The sequence below is a fragment of the Hibiscus syriacus genome, unplaced genomic scaffold (genome assembly GCF_006381635.1).
Source record: "Hibiscus syriacus cultivar Baekdansim isolate YM2019G1 unplaced genomic scaffold, ASM638163v2 tig00007895_pilon, whole genome shotgun sequence".
Taxonomy (NCBI): domain Eukaryota; kingdom Viridiplantae; phylum Streptophyta; class Magnoliopsida; order Malvales; family Malvaceae; genus Hibiscus; species Hibiscus syriacus.
Window position 1 is genome coordinate 143,084 of NW_024062147.1, and position 23,797 is coordinate 166,880.

Genomic DNA, 23,797 nt, shown 5'->3' on the forward strand with positions numbered 1-23,797 from the left:
CACTATGACTACACCGCCAATGAATGTACCGGCCGACAGTGTTTGCATTATACGCAGGTCGTTTGGCGAAACTCGACCCGGCTTGGGTGTGCTAGGGTTGAGTGCAACAGTGGCTGGTGGTTTGTGATTTGCAACTACGATCCTCCGGGGAACTACCTCGGAGAACGTCCCTATTGATCTGTCAACTAGTTTAGTAATCGATCTTGAAAGATGGATAATACAAATAAAAAATTAATACAATATTTGAGATAGATGTTATCAACGGTTTCATTTATTTTCGTGACGAAATCTGACGTGATTTTAATATTTAAAATATGATCTATATATTTGAGTTAAGTTTAATAAATAATTTATATTAAGGGTAGAGTACTCAAATAATCCTCCAATTATAAGACGTTGTTTTGTTGAGTCATCTGACTATTCATATATTCTAAACTCGTCTTTTTCTATTTAAAAAAATTACATCCGTATGAGTTGGACGTTAACTTGTTGAGTAAGGTACGATAAAATCATATTTAAGGATGTCTACTGACAATGTTGTTGCTTTCAAGCATTGGCTCGATGAAATAATTGTCAGACACAGACTTGACGATATAACGTAAACAGAGACTCGGTCCATAAAATACATCTCAAACTATTTTGGGATCAGCTTTTTATCATATCTTAGTCAGCATGTTAACGTTCAACTCAGAGGATCAATATTTTTAATGGAAATAACGAGTTTGAAACATATGAATAGTCGGATGACCATTTTTTTTATTTTTAATAATCAGATGACTCAACAAAACAGTGTCCTATAGTCGAAAGACAATTTTATAATTTTTAATAGTCGAAGTCTCAACAAAACAACGTAGGTCGAAAATCATTTGATTACTTTATCTCTATATTAATTACTTGAAAGAAATTGAAGTATTAGTCAGATTTTAGAAACTGTAGATTTGACTTTGGAGTAAGCATGCATGGTGATGCAAATGGGGGTGGCATTACCATGGGTAAAACTCCATTTCATGGATGTTGCTTGTACACTTGAATCTGCTATTTCAATATATTAACCCATAAAAATAATTATTACTTTGAATGATTTTGTAGTGCTGGAAAGTGTAGTTTTATTTTATACAACAGGATCGGTACTTTCCCACAGAGACCGTTTCAATATACCGACCTAAGCGTACGGTTGCGTATAAAACAGCTTATGTCTCTATTAAGTGTAAATAAAAAAAACTGTAATAATTGAGTTTGGCGTGAATCGTTGATGTGCTTACTTAATTTTAGTGGAATTATTGAAGTAAAATATTGTTGTCTCTTTCTATCGAGTTTGCTCACAAATCAAGCTTTTGGATTCTTTTGTTCTTTGTTTTACATTTGAAAAAAGGGGTTTTAATTTTTTAAACCTATTTTAAAAAGTCAATTCTTAAAAACCAAAATGGTTTAGAGATTTTAAACTTATTTAAAAAGTTAAATATTTGAGATTAAAACTTTTTATACATTATTTTAGATTATTCAAAATTAATTTTACTCGTGCGTCGGGATAATGGCTTTTAATTAAATATATCTAAAATTTATTTCTAATTATTAATCAAAATAACATATTTTAGATGAAAAATCGAAAATAGTCCGATTGATTGGGTATGTCTTTGCACACATGACACCTAAACCTTGAAAGGCATGAATGATTGGATGCGCTTTTACATGTGACACTATCATAAAAACATGACTGATGAAACACATATTTTTCGGATTTTGAGCAAAACATGACCAAACTAACACTGAAAATGACCAAAATAGAATAAAATGAAAAAATATCAGAAAATGTTTCATATTTTTTCAAAAATATCGAATATATATAGTATGTGTCGAAGACACGTGTTAACCCGAACTAGAGTCAGATTTTGTCAAAAGTGTAATTGGTGAGGTTTGTCTTCCAAAAGTGTGCATCTTTCAAAAATATGTATAACGTAGTGCGTTTTAACGTACGTGACTTGAAAAATGTCATTTTAATAAATAATTAGATATGTGTCATTTTAACGTATGTGGTTATTTTAAAAAAAAATTATAATTGAAAGATTTAATTAAAAAAATATCCTAGAATTGAATGATTATTTACGTATTCTACACAATTTAGTGTATAAATAAAGTTATTTTCAATTTATGTGTTTAATTGACTTTGAATTTAATTCAAACCTAATATAATACCAAACACTACGTGCATTAGACATTAAAAAATCCGAGTGACTTATTAGTTTTTTTCCCTCCCAGTTCTAAGGCTTTGTCTTACCTAATTCAGATAGACTCGCGTCGCATACGTAATTTTGATAACTGAGCTTACAGCATGAATTTTTTGCATACACAATTACTCGAATTCGAGATTTTGCTTAAGCGATATCAAGCTGCTTACCGCTAGAACCAACTTTTGTTGGTTGATTTATTAGCCCTTTAATTTTATCAGTTTAATCATTTTATTTCTTAAACTTTTATTATGTTATTTTTACCCTTAAATTTTATTATTTTATCAAATTAATCCAAACGTGACAAAATAATAATATTATTTTATTCTCATTAAAATAATAATATAATCATTTTAATAAGGATATATTAGTTTTTTTTCAATTTTTTTATGATTTGAGAAAAAATAGTTTACATTAGTTTAAAAGTGAAGTTATTGTTTCATCATATTTGCTCAATTTGACAAAATAAAAATTCGAGTGCAAAAGAAAATGCAATAAAAATTTTAAAGGCAAAATAGTTAAATTGGTAAAATGGAAGGGACAAAAATATGATTATACCAAAATTAAAGTGACATGCTACGGACATGAAACTGACATAGGAAACATGCCAGCAAGTTCCTACGATTCGTACATTTGACTTTTAATTCCTAATTTATAAATTTATGAAGTCAATGCCATTCGCCATCAAGATGGTGAACAAAATGTTTTTTATTTTGTTTTTGGGAGAATAACCTTTTTGACCCCTTAAATTTATTAGTTTAATCATTTTATTTTGTTCCTTTTGACTTTAATTTTTTTTTATTAAATTAAGTCAAATGTGATGAAACAATAATGATAACATCAGTTAGTTTTTCATTTTACCATAATTTCATAAAATTTTGAAAAATTATAATTAGTTTTTGTCATTCCACGTCTGTTTCAATGACGTTGGCCTCGTTGATTATTGATGTGTGTAAAAATTTTAAACACTGGATTCATAGTTTATAATAATTCTGATATTAAACAGGTTATTTATGGGTAAATTATCTATTTAGTCATTCATTTATTTTTATGTTTCTATTTTTCATTCAACTGTAATTTTCTAAATTTATATATGACGCTGCGTTTTATTTCTGTTTTAGTCATTCATCCTTAAAAAATTAGCGAGGATTTTGGCAAAATAAATATAATAAATATGTCTATCTCTATGACACGTGTCATTATCTATTAAAGACAAAATCAAGGGAAATATTCACGAGTAGAGGTCGCATATATTAAAGTTATACAAGAGTGCCACGAAAAATCTTGTTGAAGCAAGAGCTGATGAAGCTTATGGATGAAAACAAATTCCATGAGGGAGACTATAAACAAAGCTGATTGAATTGATTAATTTTATAAATATAAGGGTTAAATTTATTAAATTTTTTTGTTGGGATTTTCGGAAGCTCGAATCGACAACCGGAACGGTTTGCAAAGAGGGGTCGGAACGGTTTTGTGTTTAGGGAGTAAGGAGATTGAAAGATAGAGAATTGCACAACGATTTATAGTGGTTCGACTTTCTCAACCAAAGTCTACGTCTATTACCTTAGCTCCTCACCAAGGATTTTCTAACAAATTCACTAATTTGTTATTTCTTTTGAGGACAAAGAGATAACCTTACAACTCCCTAGTTTTACCTTAGCATTTACATGCAATAAAATTTTAAAGCCAAAATAGTTAACTTGGTCAAATGAAGGGGGCAAAAATATGATTATACCAGAATTAAAGTGACATGCATACCAGCAAGTTCCTACGATTCGTACATTTAACTTTTTATTCTTAATTTATAAATTTATAAAGTCAATACCATTCGCCATCAAGATGGTGAACAAAATGTTTTTTATTTTGTTTTGGGAGAATAACCTTTTAGACCCCTTAACTTTATTAGTTTAATCATTTTATTATGTTTCTTTTGACTTTAAATTTTTTTTTATTAAATTAACTCAAATGTGATGAAACAATAATGATAACATTAGTTAGTTTTTCATTTTACCATAATTTCATAAAATTTTGAAAAATTATAATTATTTTATCCTCACTAGAATTATGAAAGCAACTATTTTTTATAATTTAAAATTGCTATTATTATGCCATGTTTGGATCGATTTGATAAAAAAAATTTAAAAAATAAAAAAAACGCAATAAAATTGTCATGTTAGACTATAATCACCATTTTAAGAAACATGTATTCAAATAGATTATAATAAAAATGTTTTAAATATATTCAAACTACATTTAAACTAAAATAAAATTTTAAAAGAATCTAAATTATAATTTATACATAATAAATTTAAATTAAATATTTAATACATCAAAACTTCAACCTTTACTAACCCTAACAAACTCAGAATTATTGCACCAAAACTTAAATATTTAAATTTCAGGTGTCTTGTTTTGTAGTGCCACTGAAATATAATAAAACATATACGAGTAATTATTGCAACATTGCATCATGATATAATAATTTTGTCATTCCACGTCTATTTCAATGACGCTGGCCTCGTTGATTATTGATGTGCGTACGTATTTTAAACACTGGATTCATAGGTTCTAATAATTATGATATTAAACAGGTTATTTATGGGCAAATTATCTATTTAGTCATTCATTTATTTTTACATTTTTATTTTTCATTCAATTGTAATTTTCTAAAATTATACATGATGTCATGTTTCATTTCTGTTTTCGTCCTCCGCCATTAAAAAATTAACGAGAATTTTGACAAAATCAACAAAATAAACATGTTTATCTCGATGACATGTGTCAGTATCTATTAAAGATAAAAAAAGGGGTTAGACGTTTAACCACTTGTGTTAGACATCTTTTTTGTGTTGGTTTTGCCAAAATGTATATTAAAGTTATACAAGAGTGCCATGAAAAATCATTGTTGAAGCAAGAGGTGCTGAAGCTTATGGATGAAAACCTATAAACAAAGCTGATTAAATTGATTAATTGTATAAATATAAGGGTTCAATTTATTAAACTTTTTAATTAAGACTAAATTGATTAATTATAAATATAAAGGATTAAATATATGAATTTTCTTAATTATCACATCAATATTCCCATTAAAAGATAACGATAAGTGACTTAATTAACAAAATTAATAGATCAATGGTCTAAATAGAATCTACCACATAATTAAATGGTCTTCATGCAGTTTACCCTTCTTATATATATTGTTATAATTATATTCTGTCTATATCTTTGGACATTTTAATTTATTATAAAATTCTTTTACGACGTTATTAAACTGTTAAAAAAATATATTACGCCAATATAAATTAATTTAATTAATAAACTATCATTAACATCTTAATAAATATTTTTTTGATTAAGCTAAAAGTGATTACAAAATAGTATATGTTTTAAATACTCTCAACTATTTAACAATGAACGTTCAATCATCATTGTAGGTGCTGGCGTTCGAACCCTTAACCTTTAGGAACATTAACGATTCCTTTAACCATTAAGATAATTTATTTCATGTACATCTTAATAAATATAACATTCAAATATCGTGGATCGTCTCATTTATCTATTCAAGTTATCTAATTGATTTTTGTTCATTTAATTTTAGGGTAAGATACACAAATGGTTTACGGATTATAGGGCGTTACTTTTTTAAGTTCTTCAACTATTAAAAGTTATAAAATGGTCATTTGACTATATGGTATTGCTTTGTTGAGTCCATTTACAATTAAAAGTTATAAAATGGTTACCTGAGTATTCATATGTTCCCACATCGTCCTTTTTCAATAAAAAATTTATAGTCGTCTGAGGTGGACGTTAACATATTACCTGAGATATGATACTCGTTTAAGATTTTAGCATAATTCAGTCGTCATGTTAACTTTTAACGAAAAATGATGAGTTTGGAACATATGAATAGTTAGAGGACCATTTTATAATTTTCAATAGTCAGATGACTCAACAAAGTAATGTCTTCTAGTCAAAATAATCATTTTGTAACATTTAATAGTCAGAAGGCTCAACGAAATAATACTCTATAGTCGGAGGCCATTGGCGTATTTTACCCTTAATTTTATTCTAAAAATTATGACCATATTTAGGGGAGCCTCCTAGGTTGTGCCCATGTTAATCCCATCCTAAGAGAATGTTTGGTTCAAGGATTGTGGGATTTTCATAGGATGTGAATCTCACATTCCCATGTTTGGTTGGCTGGAAATCTCATTCCTGATAATGTTTTATTACCAATAGTAGATTTTTTTTGGGTATATTACCAGAAATGTCATTATCTCCCTTCCCTTAGGTATTGTAACATTATCGACATTTTGGACTAAAATACCCTTAAATTATTATTATTTTTCAAAAATATCCTTCTTCTGTCATTGAATAATAAAAATTCTACGAATGTTAAATTACAAATTTATCCTTAAATTATTTTAGATTTACAAAAAAAAAATCTATAATTAAAATTTTATATGAAGTTCAGGGGTAAAATTTTTTTTTACCCTTTCATTAAACCTTTTTTATATTTTTAATTTTGTAAAAAAAATTATAAATATTATGAATTTAATTTTTTAAAGAAAATATATAAATATTTTACAATTTGTAATATTATACAAATATATAATAAGGATAATTTGATCAAATATACATTACAATAATCATTTATTTCTTTAACCAAATACGGTAATCTTACATTCCTGCTAAACCATCCAAACACAAAATACAACATTCTCAATAATCCTATTCCCTGGTAATCTTTTATTTCAACTGATAATCTTTTATTCCCACTGATAATCTTTTATTTCCACTGATAATCTTTTATTCCCACTGATAATCTTACATTCCGTAAAGTTGCACCATAAGAAAGAGGACCAGGATTCATGACAAACAAAGGCTTTGAAATATTCTAACAGAAATTTATTAAAATACTTTATAATATAGTTTTGTTTTATTAGGCTGACAACTTCGCACTAAAAGTAAACTTTAGCAGTTTTTTTAATTATTGAATAATATAAATAATAAAGCAATAATATTCATCATATGACAACTTAATAATGTATGAATTTTATATAGGAGTAATAGTCATGATCAGCAATGGCAGTTAGAGGTATAATCAACATTAAAATACCAATAATAACAAATTAAATAGGTTTCATTATCGATTTTCAAATTAATAAACTTTCGATTCCCAAGTTTACTTTTTTGGGTGTTGGCCTTTGGGGTTGGATTGGGACAAAACAGGATGTTTAATGATTCCATTAATTTACAAATAATTACAGTTATTTTTAGTTTCCTTCAAATGAGACACAAATATTAATTTTATATCCATCATTTTATAAATTTAAATATTAATTTTATTTTTAATTAGATTAACGTGATCATAAGTTAATATCTGTTAAATTTTATTTTTAATTAGATTAACGTGATCATAAGATAATATCTGTTAAATTTTTTAAGAGTGCAGTAAGCAAACAGTCTCTGACTATATAGGATGTTGCTTTTGTTAAGTCCCATAACTATTAAAAGTCACAAAATGATCACTCGATTATCATATCTTAATCATTTGTTTTTTTGTTAACATCCAACTCAGATGATCGTTATTTTTTTAAAGAAAAAGGACGAGTTTAGAACATTAGGAATTGTGGGGTGACCATTTTGTAACTTTTCATAATAGATAAACTCAACAAGCAACGTCCTATAGTAGAATATCGCTTTATAACTTAGTTGAAAGACTTAACAAAATAATATCTTATAATCAGGAACAATTTATATATTTTACATTTTTTTAATTATCAACAAAATATACATATTTTATAATTTAATTAATCGAATTAGAGACGTCTTTTACTAGAGGAGATGACTTAATTTATATAATAAATACAAATAATTAGAGAAAGCGTTTGACTTGAATGCCTATAAATGCCATGCGGACAATCCTTCCTCCGGTCATTGCAAGAACTCAGGTATGGCGGAAAACTTGGAGAAAGCGCCTGAAGAGTTAGAGATCACAGCAGAAGCTGATAAAAACCGACTGAAAGATCGAAAGTTCTCGTGGGCCAAGCTCCGCCGTGTCGATTCTCTCAATTTGGAGGCCGGTAGACTCTCTTTTGCCGAAGCCAAGCACACCCATTCCAAGGTTATCTTCATTGCCTAAAAGCTAAAAACTTTGCTTTCCTTGGCATTTCTGTTAAAAGGGGTTGTAATTTTGTTCAGGTGAATTGGGCGACGACGTTGAGTTTGGCATTTCAGTCGGTCGGAGTGATCTACGGAGATATCGGAACTTCACCGCTTTATGTATACGCCAGCACTTTCACCAACGGCATTGGCCACCCAGACAACCTTATTGCCGTCCTCTCCCTCATCATCTACTCCATAATTCTCATCCCTTTCTTCAAGTACGCATTCATCGTTTTGAGAGCCAATGACAATGGTGAAGGTGGAACCTTTGCGCTCTATTCCTTGATGTGCCGACACGTGAAAATGAGCTTGATCCCGAATCAACAACCGGAGGATCGAGAGCTTTCAAACTACCGGTTGGACACTCCATCGAACCAGTTCAAGCGGGCGCATAAAATCAGAGGGAAGATCGAGAACAGCTCACTTGCAAAAGTCGGTCTTTTCTTGATCACTATCCTCGGCACTTCGATGGTTATAGGAGACGGGGTTTTGACCCCATCGATCTCTGGTATTTTATCACCACGATCGATTTGATCAAGACGATGAATTATCTCTTCCCTAAATGACTAAATATCTTTTTTTCGACAGTTCTTTCTGCGGTTGGTGGCATCAAATCCTTAGGACAAGGTACAAACTTCACCATTATTACAATCCAATAAATCTTTCAATACAAATTATATATTTTGACGTGGAATTTATTGCATTTTCAGACGCTGTGGTGGGAATTTCCGTGGCGATTCTGATCATCCTATTCTGTGTTCAACGATTTGGAACTGACAAAGTGGGATATTCATTTGCTCCGATCGTATGCCTGTGGTTTTCCTTTATCATGGCATCGGTTTATACAACCTCTTCACGTATGGTTGGGGTGTACTCCGCGCGTTTAATCCATTATATATTGTGGATTACTTCAGAAGAAGCGGCAAGGACGGGTGGGTATCTCTTGGTGGAGTAGTTCTTTGCATTACAGGTGAGTTCCATAGCTATATATGTTGTTTTCACACTTCTCCTTTATGACTAAATTGTTTGAACATTTCAAATAGGGACGGAAGCTATGTTTGCTGATCTGGGTCACTTCAATGTTCGAGCAGTTCAAGTAAGTTTACTTCGTAAAGCAAATTGCTTTCATTTTTTTATCTAGTCTTCGAATCTGTTTAACTATATACATGGAACTGCAGATTAGTTTCTCCACCATTACCTTGCCTTCTTTACTCATTGCATATAGTGGCCAAGCAGCCTACCTAACCCAACACCCGGAAAACGTCGGCGATACTTTCTACAAATCTATTCCAGGTAAAGAATTTCTGTTAAAGAACTAGAATCTAAAGTACTCCTGTTTCTGAAACTTTTTTTCTGATGAATTGTAACTTATTTTGGATATGTAGATCCATTGTATTGGCCAACATTTGTTGTAGCTGTTGCTGCTTCCATTATTGCTAGCCAAGCTATGATTTCCGGAGCATTTTCAATTATCTCTCAGTCCTTAACTCTGGGTTGTTTTCCCAGAGTTAAGGTGGTGCACACCTCGGCTAAGTACGAGGGTCAGGTTTATATACCGGACATCAACTACATGCTCATGATTGCCTGCGTTATCGTCACCGTTGCATTCAGAACGACTGAAAAGATCGGCCACGCTTATGGTAATTTTCAAGTACTCTGTTTAGTCTTGGATACCAGAGAAACTAACTTCGTTACTCTTTGTGTATATAGGAATTGCTGTTGTGGCTGTGATGTTGATCACAACAGGCATGGTTACCCTTATCATGCTAGTGATATGGAAGACGAACATATTGTGGATTCTCCTCTTCGTTGTGTTCTTCGGTGCCGTCGAGTCTGTATATCTCTCGTCCGTCTTGTATAAATTCGTTCAAGGCGGCTACCTTCCACTGGCATTATCTCTTGTCCTCATGACAATCATGGGAACATGGCACTACGTGCACCAAAAACGATACGAATTCGAGCTGAATAATAAGGTTTCTAATGAACATGTTAAACAACTGGTGGAAGATCCGAAGATAAATCGGGTGCCGGGAATTGGTCTTTTGTACTCGGAGCTGGTTCAAGGCATACCTCCCATTTTCCCTCATTTCATTTCCAGCATACCTTCCATCCATTCAGTTCTAGTCTTTGTCTCAATTAAGAATCTTCCGATCACCAAAGTGGCATTGGAGGAGAAGTTCCTCTTTCGACACATCGAACCAAGAGAACATAGAATGTTCCGCTGCGTTGTAAGATACGGCTACAAGGATACGATGGGAACCCCTGACGTGTTCGAGAAACAACTGATTGAGAAGTTGAAGGAATTCATCCGTCATGAACATTACATAGCCGAAGGTGAGACAGAGGCGGTTGAACAAACTACTGCTCTTATCGTAAATCAAGGAAAAGAGAAAGGAAGCAGCAAAAGGGCTGTTTTTGTTGAGGAAACGCTAAACCAGATCAATCAATCTCGTACATCCTCTGCATCCATCCAGTCGATCAATGTGGCACGATCGACAAACTCATCCACCCGGATTGTATCCGCACCGATAGCAGGAGCCGAAGAGGAGCTGCAGTTTGTTGAGAAAGCAAAGGACGATGGAGTTATTTACCTCCTAGGAGAAGCTGAAGTGATGGCTGAACCGAATTCTTCGTTCATGAAGAAGATAATTGTGGATTATATGTATAATTTTCTGAGGAGGAACTTCAGGCAAGGTGAGAAAGTGATGATGATACCACAATCCAGGCTTCTAAGGGTCGGAATGACATACGAGATTTAGAATACTCGGTGAAATGTAAGGTGAGCTTCGTGGAGTCAAAAGAAGTATATATATATATATACGTGTGTGTAATATACGTACAGTGTAATGGCTTTGGCAATAATATGTATGTTTGCTTCTTGTTAATAAAATTTCACTGATACGGACGCGGTTGTCACGTGTTAAAAGTTAATCTCCGTTCGATCTCCTCATTTGGTGGAGTTAACATCGACCGCACACCCCTCGTCGATCCCTTACAGTTTTCTTCAGGTCTTACAATCATCGGATTCTGTCACACCTCTCAATAAATTTTTTCCTCCATTTTGAAAACTGAGTTTTCAACGAAAGGCTGGAAGCTAGGGACAACGTAAGTCAGGTGACTGTGAGAGAGAAGATTAGTATGTGATTCGCAGAAAAGTGACGATGGATGACGACGGGTGGGTGGAGATATTGCAATGACTACGGTGAGCAAAACTGCGATGAGAGTTCGAAAAAATCGTTGGATGAGTGGTGATTAGTTGTGATGTGATGTTGTAAGTGGGTGGTTGCGGAATTTAGGGCGAACGAAAAGTAAAGAAGAGATTGAAACAAAAGAAGAATGAATGACAGCATGAAGACGATGATAGGAGCTATGAAAAACGCGTGAATGATCGATAGAAATGTAAAAACATTATATAGAAATTAAAATTATACAATCATTTTAAAAACCATCTGCTGCTTATTTTGTATTAATACTTGGGAAGGAAGCATTCCTTGGGAAGACTATTTTGGAATCTTTGATTGTCTTGGCAATAGTCATAAACCATGTGGTACTTCCTAACCCACTTGAACCATCTCTTCTGCTCATTCTGGGTTTATTCCACCAATTATCTGAGCTATCTGCCCTACAAAACCTTGGGTTCCCTTTCCAAATACAGGCATCGATCCTGTAATCCTTGAATGGGGGCTATGAAGGGACCCTTTGACCAATCGATTTTGTCCAACCCGCCACGTGTCGCCCAGCTCTCCCCGTTCCATAGGCTGATTTTGATGCTCATTGGTTGCCATCCAGGATATGCAACTCCCTTGTCTGCATGGTTTCTATATAATCTAATAGGAATTGAATCTACCATAAACCTGAAAAAAAGAATATTGAAAATGATACCATCTAGATCATCCATGATGTTTTCATGAACTAGAGTAGAAAAATATGTATAATCAAAAGGAGATTTACACTATTTGGTGAAGGTTCCATAGTATGGAATATGTATGATAGTCCTCTGTTGGATCAAACCATAAGTAAATCCTCTCCTCACGGTTGTCGAAACCGTCGACATAGATATTTGTTTGCACTATATATGGCTCCCCACTCACATTGCCGAGAAATTCGAAATCTATCTCTTCTCGATTAGGCTGATCCGATGCCAACTGCGATGGCAAAGTGATTCGGTCAATATCAGAAGCACAGAAATGGAGGAAAACAAAAGAGTTCAATGTTTTGCTTACATAGTAGGCCAATACTGTTCCTGCAGAGTTCCCAGGTACTAGTTTAATTTGCATGTCTATTCGACCGAACAAGAACATCTGGTTCGATGCAAAACCGGATCCTATATTGATTACGATGAATAAGAACATGAACCCTGACAAAAAAATAAAAAAGAAAGTTTTCACTTGTACCCATCATACCAGATTCTTGGTCAAGTTTCAAGCTTCTTTCCCTTCCATTAGATGAAGTGTTTACATGATTAGGAGCCCACATTACCAAGAAGTCTTTGTTACAATCTCCGGTGGATACAACCGATGCTAGTGAAACTCGAAAGAGATTCGAGATAAGAAGACTGATGACAAGGCCCCTGCACTTAAAACAGCTATTCATGGCTCTAGTGATCCAAGGCTGTAATATGGAATGATAGGTTGCTGCATGATACATACATACATATATATATATATATATATATATATCGCATGGGATTATACAGGTAAAGTACAAAGAGGGAGGCAATGTTTGGAGGAATAGCTTTAGCAGGAAGCAAAAAGGAATGTTGCAAGATGTCATGCAGCAACCTATCATTCAAGCTAACCCTCCTTTTGCAAATTTCCAAAGACATTTCGAGTTGATTCCTTATGTGTGGTTTTCATTATTCCTGTGGATTATCTTCAAAGCGAGTTAACCAAAGCAGAACATAAGGAAAATCATTAATATTTCTGCAAGCTGATTGATCCAACATTAAGTTGTTTTTATCATGCTTATAATCTTTGTGGTTTAGGTTATTTAGCATCGTGAGTTTCAAATGGCTTTATTTGTTGGTTAACTCAACTGTTCCTTCAACCCGACTTCAAATCATGACCTGTTTACAAATTTAAAACTTCAACTTTAATTTAGTATCCTTGAATAGCAGAAGTCCATCCTCTTCGAAAAATGGTTGCTGCAACATATTTTAAAGGTAAGCGCTTTTAAAGCATTTTGTTATGAAATTGGCTTGGACTACTGCCATCTCTACAATTTTATGACAATAGTTTTCTTCTACTCTCTGACATTGCTTACTGCTGTTGAAGGAAAGTATAACTAACATTTTGAGGAAAAAGAAACGTAGGATATTTGTCAGAAGCGGGATTTGTACCAACGCCTTCTCACGAAGACACGAACTTGAGTCTGACGCATTAGACCACTCGGCCTTCTGACAATTCGGACGGAAAATAAAAATAGCCATGTTCATATTATACAAATCTTATGAGAATAAACATGTTTTATATTCATCTTCGTTTTATCTATGTTTTTTCCTTTGTTTTTTGGTTTTACATATTTATTTGGTTTTTATATTAATAACAAAATTTGGTTGTTAGGCCAAAATGTCAAGATGGCCGAGTGGTCCAAGGCGCCAGACTCAAGTTCTGGTCTTCATGAGAGGGCGTGGGTGCAAATCCCACTTCTGACAATTTACATTTTTTTTCAATTCTTGCAGAGTAGCAGTAGGGCGAATTCATCAGCAAAAATGATATTGGGGAGTTGAAAGCAATTGATTGTTATACTTTTCTTCATCAGTACAAAGCATGAGTATGTGTTTTGTATTGCTAGTTAATTTATGTTTTCTGGGGATCTTTTAATTTATGGTGAGACACGAAATCTGATTTCGGATGACTGTTTCTACATGGAAAGGGCTCTTATGTTTATAGAGACTGATCCAAAGCGCTTGCATCAAATCTTTTGGAGTTGAAGACATCTTGTGTGCTATTACCGTATTCCCTTAGTCTGCTACCTTTGTGAGACCAATTGCAAAAGCTGGTTGAATTAATTGTTTGTGAACGGCCGGAAGCAAAGAATCCATCTTCATGGTTGCTTCCTTTTGTAACATGAAATACGCGGTTAAAATTGTCAACATGTCTCCTGATTCAATCCCTTCATAAATGCTTGACAGGATGGCATGACACACCCATGTCTGGCTGCGAAAATGAAGTTGCGGACGATGATGACTTGCATGTATAATTTTCCACACTAATTGCCTTGCCCTCTGTGCTGTCTGTCGGCAGCAATCTCTGAGATCATCTGCATCTTCTCATCTTACAGCTGAATCCATCCAGGACATTAACGACCAAACTCAAAATCTGGCTGAGACGTCTTTGAACAGCACAAAATAAATCCAAAATTTTACAGGCTAATTCAAATTCAGATTGTGTAAATTTAAATCATTGAAGGTATCAATTATTTTAATAATACACTGCTATTTAAATTTTTGGGCTAGTTGTTGAAGTAGATCCGACTGATTTTACAGTTTATTAGCTGCAAAATTCAATCGCAAAAGAGTATCATACATGAGGTTACTGCCACAACAGGCTCATAGTTTTTTACATAATTTCCTTCCACATTTTCAACACTGGATTCTCAGACAAAAGCATCATATATATATTGAAACAACAAATAGAAAGTATCCAAGAAAAAAATGGAATTAAACAATGAAAAAAAATCACAAATCCCAAAGGAATTTAAGTGAAAAAAAACACAAAGTTGCTGCCTTGTCAATCCGCACTGTACAAAAACTAATGGTTTACATTGAGCTCTAAAATTGCTGTTAGCTCTCTATCCGTTGAAAGAATCTCAATCCAAAAGGGAAAAAAAAAACAAAATGTGAAACGACAAAACCCCATTAATCGATCAAGTTCTGAGTTTGTTGTCTCAGTTCTTTCCTCAACTTCTGCGAGAAGGATCGACAAGCATCCATGCTCAGATCCATAGCCGCTGCCAACGCCACAAACGCGGCGGCATCCTCCGTGCATGTCACGTGCTGTACCCCTACTTCCACTTCCGGTTTACTGCAGTTCCCTACTCCTTCCACCGTCGATGACATTACGAACCCACCACCCCTGTACAAGCTGAGCGGGGAAGGGGATAAGCCGAACCCGAAATCTGAACCTGATCCAGATCCTGGTCTTGACCCGGGACGTGACCCTGACTCGAAGTCACAGCTGCTTTGTGGACTTATAGACGGGGTTAATATGATATTTGTCATGTCCATGGTGAATTTTCCGCCAAGTTTGGTGCTGAGGGTGGAGCTGGAGACGATGCTGGTTGCGCCTGTGGCGGCGATATCGTCGTGGAAGAGGTCGAATCGGTAACCGAGAGCGTCAGTGAAACCAGACTCACGCCAGGCCTCAAGGCGACCCCAGGGCTTCCAGGTTCCACATTCTGGACGGAGAATTAACCATGCGCCTGGGTTCGAACGGCTCACCTTGTCCGAACCGGGAGATGGAACAAATGGGGTCACCATTGACGCCATTGCTACCGGAGAGCCTGAGAGATCATGTACTGTAATGGACCATCCTTTCCGTTCTTTAGATGATTGTTCTTTATCTGTTTTTTTCAGAGATGGTAGCCAATTTCTTGAAGCGCTTGATTCTGGCAAAGATGATCTGCATAAATATAAAAAACGAAACTTTAGAAAAAATTCTACAAGAGACAAATATCAGAGAAACAAAGAGAGATCACGAGGGGAAAAACTAACCTTGATCCCAAGTTCCGATCACTGGAGCTTCTGAAACCAAACTTGCAAGTGAAAACTGCCTGTTTAACGTTCCCTTGAACCTGAAAAACCTGAGGACTACACTCAGGTTCACCACCAAACTGGAACACAAATCTCGGGTCTGGTTCGGTTCTGACAGTTAAAAACAACTGCGGACATGATCCATTCTTGTTTCTATTTTGGCCTATATCAATCCATCCATTATGAACAACAGACGGCCTTGATTCCGCTCCACGTAGATCAACCGGCACCGAAATCTTCCCCAACAACTTCCCGGACATCAATCCACAGGTACTTCCATCAGGATCGGCATAAACCTCGATAGAAAGCTTACACGATGAACCCCCTTTTAAAACAATCTTATCCATCTCAGACTTGCTTAAACTGAAACACGCAGCGAGCGATTTCTGCGAAGAACCCTTGCAGCTCTCTGGGTTCTGGCTGATGTTGTTGTTGCAAATAACAAGGAGAGAACCCACTTGATGAGGGAAGTTCTTGAGTTTGATCTTGAAGTAACATGGAGAAGTAGAACTCCAGGGATGGATCCTTGAAAGCGAGGGCTTTGTTGAAACCGGAAACTTCAGGGCCAAATTACCGATCAGGATCCGTACAAAAGGACACGGATCCATTCTTATGCTTCAAAGTTACAATCTTTTTCCTCTTCTTCTACTACTACCTTGAGGCTGCTGCTGCTGCGAGCCTTTGAAATACTTGGTGTTGAGTCTTAATGGACTTTGAACGACGACTAAAGCATTATAAAAAGGGTAAGGGCAAATTTAGAAAGAGAGGGGATCTGTAAGCATAAAGGAAAGTTTAGGGAGAGAGGAAACAGGCTGTAATATTAGCTGGGTTGCAGCTGGCAACGAGGGAAGGATATGGTGTGATCAACCTTACTGTTACGCCTTCGAGATCAATCAGTCAAACGCTTGGCTGTCATAGATCCGTTCAACATGTTTGAAATTTAACTTATTTCGCCGCCTGATTATTTCTGCCTCTGATTTTTTATACAAGGAATTAAAGGGAAAAGCCTGAGATGAACTTTTGATAATTTGAATCAATTTGGTTCCATAGGTATTAATTATTTAAATTATTTAAATTAAATTATAAATTACACAAATGTATTTTTAATTTTTTAATAATTTGAGTGATTACAATATAATATCTGTTTAAAATCTTTCTTAATTATTAATAACACATATTTAGAAAGAATAACACTCTCCTTAATAATTGAATTTAGATTTTACTTAAAACATAATTATACATTTGATCATTATTTATATTTTTTATTTGATATTGATTTTTAGTATGATTTCTTGTTTGATAACATTTTAAATTCGATCATATAATTTATATCGAGTCTAAAATACTACATTTATTCAACATGAGCTGATGAATCTATTGATGATTTCATATGATCATATATTCATTCACTTATACCTTTACAATTTTCTTTTCATTCAAGTCAAAATACATATATCATTAAAGATGATCACAACCATCAACTCATCGTTATATACAAAGTGAATGAAACATCTCTTAAGAACAAGTGGAGGAGGAATGCCGAAAAATTAAATATAAGTAAATCAATTAATGAATTTTGACAGCGATTTGAAATTCCACTTCAATTCAAATTACTACTTGCGGATGGTTTCGAAGACCAAGTTCACAAAAACCCAATCTAGAACAGGCCACATGGTACCATTTTCTCTAACATAGGATAATGGGTCGGCAAGGGGGTTGATTACAAAGACGTGAGCTGGCACAATGCGCACGTACACAAAATACATAAGATGCCATTTGCCAGCGGCAGCGGCAGCGACAGCCAGGCATCATCAATGACGATAATTATTTACATTTAAACACTATACCAATTCTTTGTCGTTTTCAAATCTCTTGCTTTTCCTTCTTTAATTTTATTACCTTTCTTAGTTCACCCCCACGTAGCGAAAAATATTATTATTTAAGATAGGTTATAAATATTAAAATAAATGACACAAATGATTTTCTAATTATAAGATATTATTTTTTTAAATATCTCTAATATTAAAAATTATAAAATAGTCTATCGACGGTAGATAGTTAATTTATTGAGTCTATCAACTATTAAAAGTTATAAAATAATCAATTGACTATTTATTATGTTCCAACGTTATCTTTTTCCGTTAAAAAGTTAACGGTCGTCTGAGCTAGACGTTAACATATTGATTAAAATATAATAAAATTTGATCTTATAATCTCAAACGACTATCATATCTCAATCAACATATTAACGTCCAACTTAAACGACTGTTGATTTTTAAACGAAAAAATATGAGTTTGAAACATAATGAATAGTTGAGTGACCATTTTATAACTTTTAATAGTTTATGACTCAACAAAGTACCTCTCTATTATTGATGGACTATTTTGTAGTTTTCGATAATCGATGACTTAACAAAATAGTATAATATAATCGAGAGATCATTTGTATATTTTACCCTAAATATTATTAGATATAACGAGATGAGATATTAGAAAAGACGAAATTATGATTAAATATTACAAAGTATTAAAGTTAAAATAATATATACTTATTACACATTTAATCTAAAAAATTAGAAGAACAAAAATCTAATTTTACTTTTGTTTAAATTGATTAATAAAATAAATAGATATGATTATACTAAATGAAAAGATGGTCGATTGTTTGATTGGACCATTGAGTTGGACAAGTGGGAATGTGGTGTGTGGGTTGTCGGGCTCTATACTCGAACATTGGTTCACAGCTGTTACCACTCACAGCATTGGTTGGATACGGCTTGGACACTCAGGTGGCATGGGATCCACCCTTTCTCCAACCCCCTTCTATGTCTTGATATGAGGATTGAGGACCACATTTGCATGGATAACCATTCAAACATGTACGCATTTAGTTAGACGTGTTACGAGTATAATTATAATTTACATAATTCAAATGTGTAATAATTAGAATTAATTAATATTAGTAAGAGAAAAGTTAAAATTAATTGTTTTGGGTTATTCATCTCGTTAAAACAATAAATAAAATCGTGATTATAATAGTATTTATGTAAACTAAAAGTAATTAATAAAAAAAATAAAATATAACAGACATGTGGAAAAACTTAGGGGTGTTCAAATAATCCAACTAATTTAGTTAACCGATCGAATCGAATTAGTTTGGTTATCGAATTAGTTCGGTCGGTTAACAGTTAATAAAATTTTTAGAATTTAGTTAACGGTTAATTCGGTTCGAAATCGGTTAATTAACCGAATTAACCGAAATTAAATTTTAAATTTTAAATGTATTAAATATAACATATAAGCTCAACTTAAACCATTTAAAACTCAATTAATAATTTAAGATTCAATAACTTTTAAACCTAAATCAATATTAATCAATTAAAAAAATTATATAAAATTTTTATTTTATAATTATATATTATTTAAATTAATTGTAAACTGTTTTTAATTAAAAAGTGTTAAATATATTATATATAGCATATGGGCTCAGCCCAAACCATTTAAAATCCAATTAATAATTTAAGATCCAATAACTTTAAAATCTAAATCAATATTAATTAATTAAAAATTTTATCCGAAATTTTTATTTTATAATTATATATTATTTAAATTAATTATAAACTTTTTTTGAATTAAAAAATATTTAATTTTTATATAAATTAGAAAATTTTAAAAATTTGTGCTTAATTTAAAAATTAACCGAATTAACCAAAATTTATTCGGTTCGATTAATATTTTTGAAAAAAAATCGATTCGATTAACTGTTAAAAAATAATAATTCAATTATGATTAATTCAATTCGATTTTAACCGAATTAACAGCCTTAGAAAAACTAGTATATGATAAATATTTAACTTCATATCTCAATATTGTGGATCATACTATAATTTGAAAGTCTCATCGGCGACTATTGAAATATAAATGTGAGCACGTTTCGTTCTTTGACACATCAATCAACATTCACATCAAATTGGAACTGTGACTTTAATGATGCAACTTGTGATTGGTATTCCAACAAAACTATGTGTTGTGCTTCAATGGGATTTCAGCACGCCATTGACCAACTCACAAAACGATGACACCGGCCTTCAAAATTTAGCATCATTTCAAGATGAGTTTTCCTCAGGATCCAAAGTTAAGAAGATTAATGGGCCAGCCTACGCTATGCGAAACCCCATTTTGTTCTAATTTTATCTCTAAAATTATTTATTTAAAAATATCATTTTAGACGATATTCTGATGCCCTTGTCTCTCTAAATAAACGTTCTTCTCGTTTTACTTTTTTCATATTCTTGAAGTATTTATTTTTAGCCGTATTTATAACATAATTATTCGTATGCTTTTGAAGCGTTTAGTTTTACTAAGAATTCACGTTCATTATAACATCCTTCAAGCTCCAATTGAATACGTAAAAACTCATAATCATAATAATAAAATTTTATATAATTTTAAGTTATAATTAAATATCGAATCCTTGATGACCAAACCCAAGAGGATCAAGAACATCACGTTATTGAGGGTTAATATTGAATCCTCCTTCAAAATCCATGACCAAAAATATTAATTTCTTGGGAGCTGTTTGTATTATATCTGTTTGCAGGATTAATATTGTATACTTCCAAAGGATTGACATTGTATCCTTGTAAAACGATTGAGATTATATCTCGATGGTGGAAGAACAAGGTATCCCCCATCCATCATACTATTGTTGTAATCATGAATTTGCAGCCTTTGGCTTGAACTACCTAAGTAAAACTGCTGGGGATTTGCATTCAGAATAGCTACCTTCTGCGTTTGCACATTCCTTTTCAACCCATCCATGGCAGATTTGAGTTGCAGGAGATGAGAGAGATAAAATTCCTCGACTGGTGACTGAAAACCAATGTTGTCGTTGGTTTGCTTTCTCCATTTGGTGAAGCTCTTCACCACGTTTTTTTTTTTGAGATTCTAATTGGCCCATCACCTTATACTAATGACTCGTGAACAATATACATAATTTTATTCAATAAAACAAAGCAAAAAATGAAAGATATAACCAAACCTGAGTAAGCTCCATGTTGAGTCGATGGACATTAGACTCACGGCAAGCCTCGACGATCTGTGAAGTTATTGAAGTTTCCGGTGGGTTGCGACCAAGATAACGATCAATAACAGTGTCAACGCTAGGGACGCCAAAAGAGAAGGCCTTGTTACCCGGCGAGAAGACAACAAGGGCGAGCTCAACACCACAGAGGGTGATAATTTCACTGGCCTTCTTGAACAGACCAGTTCGCCGCTTTGAAAAGGTGACTTGAAGATTGCTTTCGTTTGTCATCTTAATCTTTTGGCGTCCTAAGTTTTTTCTCTCTATGTTTAAACCTGTAGAAAACAAGAAAAACCACTACAGGGTCAGCGATGGGTATGTTTTGGAATGAGAGAAGTAATTGGTCATGATGCATTTATATAGACACTAAGGTGACGTTTGATTGGATGAAATCTTTTTGAGATTGGGGAAATTAGAATCCAATTTCATCATTTTTTCATGTTTTGTTCAAGTTTTTCAAGGGAATTGAAATCTCTCATGGCTTCAACTTTCCATTAAATGAGAGAAAGTGAATTTCATCCAAAAATGGATGGAATTCAATTCCCTTTTGGAGGGAATTAAAATTTGATCATACTACCCTCATCAATCTTTTGGTAACTTATTCATATATTGAATAAAAATATTTTTTATTATTTCAGGTCAGGTGTCTAATTCATATATTCGGGTCGGGTAAAATTTTATTTTGGTCGGGTCGGGTCGGTTTTTTAAGTGTGATATTCGGGTCGAGTTCGGGTTTAGGGTGACAATTACCCGACCCGAAAATATATATAATTTTACCATATATATTTAGGAATAATTACAATAATACCCCTATATATATATATTTTCAATTAAGTCACTGTTTTTATTGAATAAAAATAATTTTTTATTATTTTGGGTCGGGTCGGTCGGATTTCTAATTCATATATTCGGATCGGGTCGGGTGAAACTTTATTTTGTTCGGGTCGGGTCAGGTTCGGGTTTAGGGTGGAAAAAACCAGACCGGCCCAAAAAAAATATATAATTTTACCTTATATATTTAGGAATAATTACAATAATACCCTTATATATAATTTTTTTCAATTAAGTCAATATTTTTATTGAATAAATTTTTTTTTTATTTTATGTTGGGTCGGGTTTCTAATTCATATACTGAATAAAAATAGTTTTTGGTATATTTTTTGGTAACTAATTAACATACTCCGATTGGAATGTATCGAAATATTGCTCTATCTTTTGGTAACTTATTAACATATTTTGATTGCGATGATTTTAACTTATGATTTTTATTAGCATGATTTTTATAATTTATTGAAATGAATAATCAATCAATAAAATAAAAATTTAATATTTTTAATTTTTTATAATATATTACTACATGTAAGTTGTAAAACAAACTAAAATAAAGCAAAAAAAACAAGAAGGGCAATTATGTCATTTTATATTATTGAATTCAAATTCATCTGACATGTCTGCGAACCAAACAGAATGGAATTAGATTCTAATTCCATTTCCTGCCAATCAAACAGAATATGAAATTAGATTTCAATTCTCGACAAATTCCAATTCTTTCACAGATTCTAATTCCCTCATAAACATTCCAACGAACGAAATGCCACATGAGAGTGGGGTTTTTTAACCCTTTGAGCCCGTCTTAATTTACTGTGTTTAAGTTATTTCTTGGATTTTGTTTTGCTTTAGTTATTTATTTATAAAGATATATGGAAGTAACTGAGCAAACTCATGCTGACCCTCAACCCTCATTCAGTACTTCAAAGGGTATTAAATTTACCATCTTTTTAAAAAGACCAACCTAACATTTAGAGAATGTAGAGATGAAGAAAGAAATGATATTTCTTTTTAAAATCGAAGGATTTTAATCATTAGATAATATTTTTATATGAAAGATAAAAAAATTTACACATAAATTAACGTTCCATATATAGACTCCGGATTAGATTTGTCAATTAATTAATTTATTCTATAATAAATTTAAACTCGACATATAATATTATATGACATGTATGTTGTTTTTAGGTGTTGTGAAACTATGACATTCCCATCCACTAAACTAGGTAGCCAAATATAATGGGATAAGCTTCATCATAGCCAAATATAAATGAAACCTGAGTAAGCTGCATGTTGAGCTCATGGATGTTGGCATTACGGTAAATCTTGACGAACTACGAAATTCTTGAAGTATCTTGTGTGTTGCAATCGAGGTAATGATCAACAAAAACATCAACATTAGGGTGATCAAAAGAGAACATTTTTTTCCAGTCAAGTAAACAATAAGGAAAACTTCAACATCACAAAGGATGCTAATTTCACTAGTCTTTTTTAAAAAACCAGTCCAACGTTTAAAGAAGATGGCATGGAAATAACTTTCGTTTGTTTCTTTCTTCATCTCAATCTTCTGGTGATCTGAATTTTCTTCTCTATCTCTAAAACCATCAAACAACAAAAACCACAAGAGAAATTGACTAGTATTTCATTAGTCTTTGTTCCTTCATGTATATAATGTCTCGAAATTTTGCCCAAAAATTATAATTTTGAAGTTTGGGGCACAATCAAAAGGATTGTAAAGTT

The 23,797-nt window shown here is 32.8% G+C and overlaps 3 protein-coding genes, 1 non-coding gene and 1 pseudogene across 4 annotated transcripts; 2 read left to right on the top strand and 3 right to left on the bottom strand.

Moving 5' to 3' along the window:
* Positions 1 to 8,174: 8,174 nt before the first annotated feature.
* Positions 8,175 to 11,270, top strand: LOC120201656 (potassium transporter 5-like). The gene is given in 9 exon segments (XM_039202227.1): positions 8,175 to 8,352; positions 8,430 to 8,901; positions 8,982 to 9,020; positions 9,104 to 9,220; positions 9,223 to 9,363; positions 9,437 to 9,489; positions 9,572 to 9,686; positions 9,779 to 10,033; positions 10,104 to 11,270. Coding segments are annotated over 9 exon segments (2,412 nt in total). The 5' UTR covers positions 8,175 to 8,181; the 3' UTR covers positions 11,153 to 11,270.
* A 569-nt stretch (positions 11,271 to 11,839) lies between these two features.
* On the bottom strand, positions 11,840 to 12,986 carry LOC120201664 (annotated as a pseudogene).
* A 976-nt stretch (positions 12,987 to 13,962) lies between these two features.
* TRNAL-CAA lies at positions 13,963 to 14,046 on the top strand. Its single transcript has one exon. It is a non-coding gene; the product is annotated as a tRNA-Leu (tRNA).
* A 1,050-nt stretch (positions 14,047 to 15,096) lies between these two features.
* LOC120201660 lies at positions 15,097 to 16,885 on the bottom strand. The gene is made up of 2 exons (XM_039202231.1): positions 16,108 to 16,885; positions 15,097 to 16,015 (listed from the first exon to the last, which is right to left on the bottom strand). The coding sequence occupies exons 1-2, from the start codon at positions 16,752 to 16,754 to the stop codon at positions 15,253 to 15,255; spliced, it is 1,410 nt and encodes a 469-aa protein (XP_039058162.1). The 5' UTR covers positions 16,755 to 16,885; the 3' UTR covers positions 15,097 to 15,252.
* A 3,863-nt stretch (positions 16,886 to 20,748) lies between these two features.
* LOC120201604 (agamous-like MADS-box protein AGL62) lies at positions 20,749 to 21,460 on the bottom strand. Its single transcript, XM_039202187.1, has 2 exons — positions 21,188 to 21,460; positions 20,749 to 21,093 (listed from the first exon to the last, which is right to left on the bottom strand). Exons 1-2 carry the CDS (start codon positions 21,458 to 21,460, stop codon positions 20,749 to 20,751), a joined length of 618 nt encoding a protein of 205 aa, XP_039058118.1.
* Between the last annotated feature and the right edge of the window lie 2,337 nt (positions 21,461 to 23,797).

Excerpts from the sequence above, each read along its gene's own strand:
- LOC120201660 (XM_039202231.1), bottom strand. The coding sequence starts at position 16,754 with ATGGATCCGTGTCCTTTTGTACGGATCCTGATCGGTAATTTGGCCCTG. Across the intron at positions 16,016-16,107 it reads GATCGGAACTTGGGATCAAG|ATCATCTTTGCCAGAATCAA; the intron begins GTTAGTTTTTCC and ends ATATTTATGCAG.
- LOC120201604 (XM_039202187.1), bottom strand. The coding sequence starts at position 21,460 with ATGACAAACGAAAGCAATCTTCAAGTCACCTTTTCAAAGCGGCGAACT. Across the intron at positions 21,094-21,187 it reads TCAACATGGAGCTTACTCAG|AATCTCAAAAAAAAAAACGT; the intron begins GTTTGGTTATAT and ends TGGGCCAATTAG.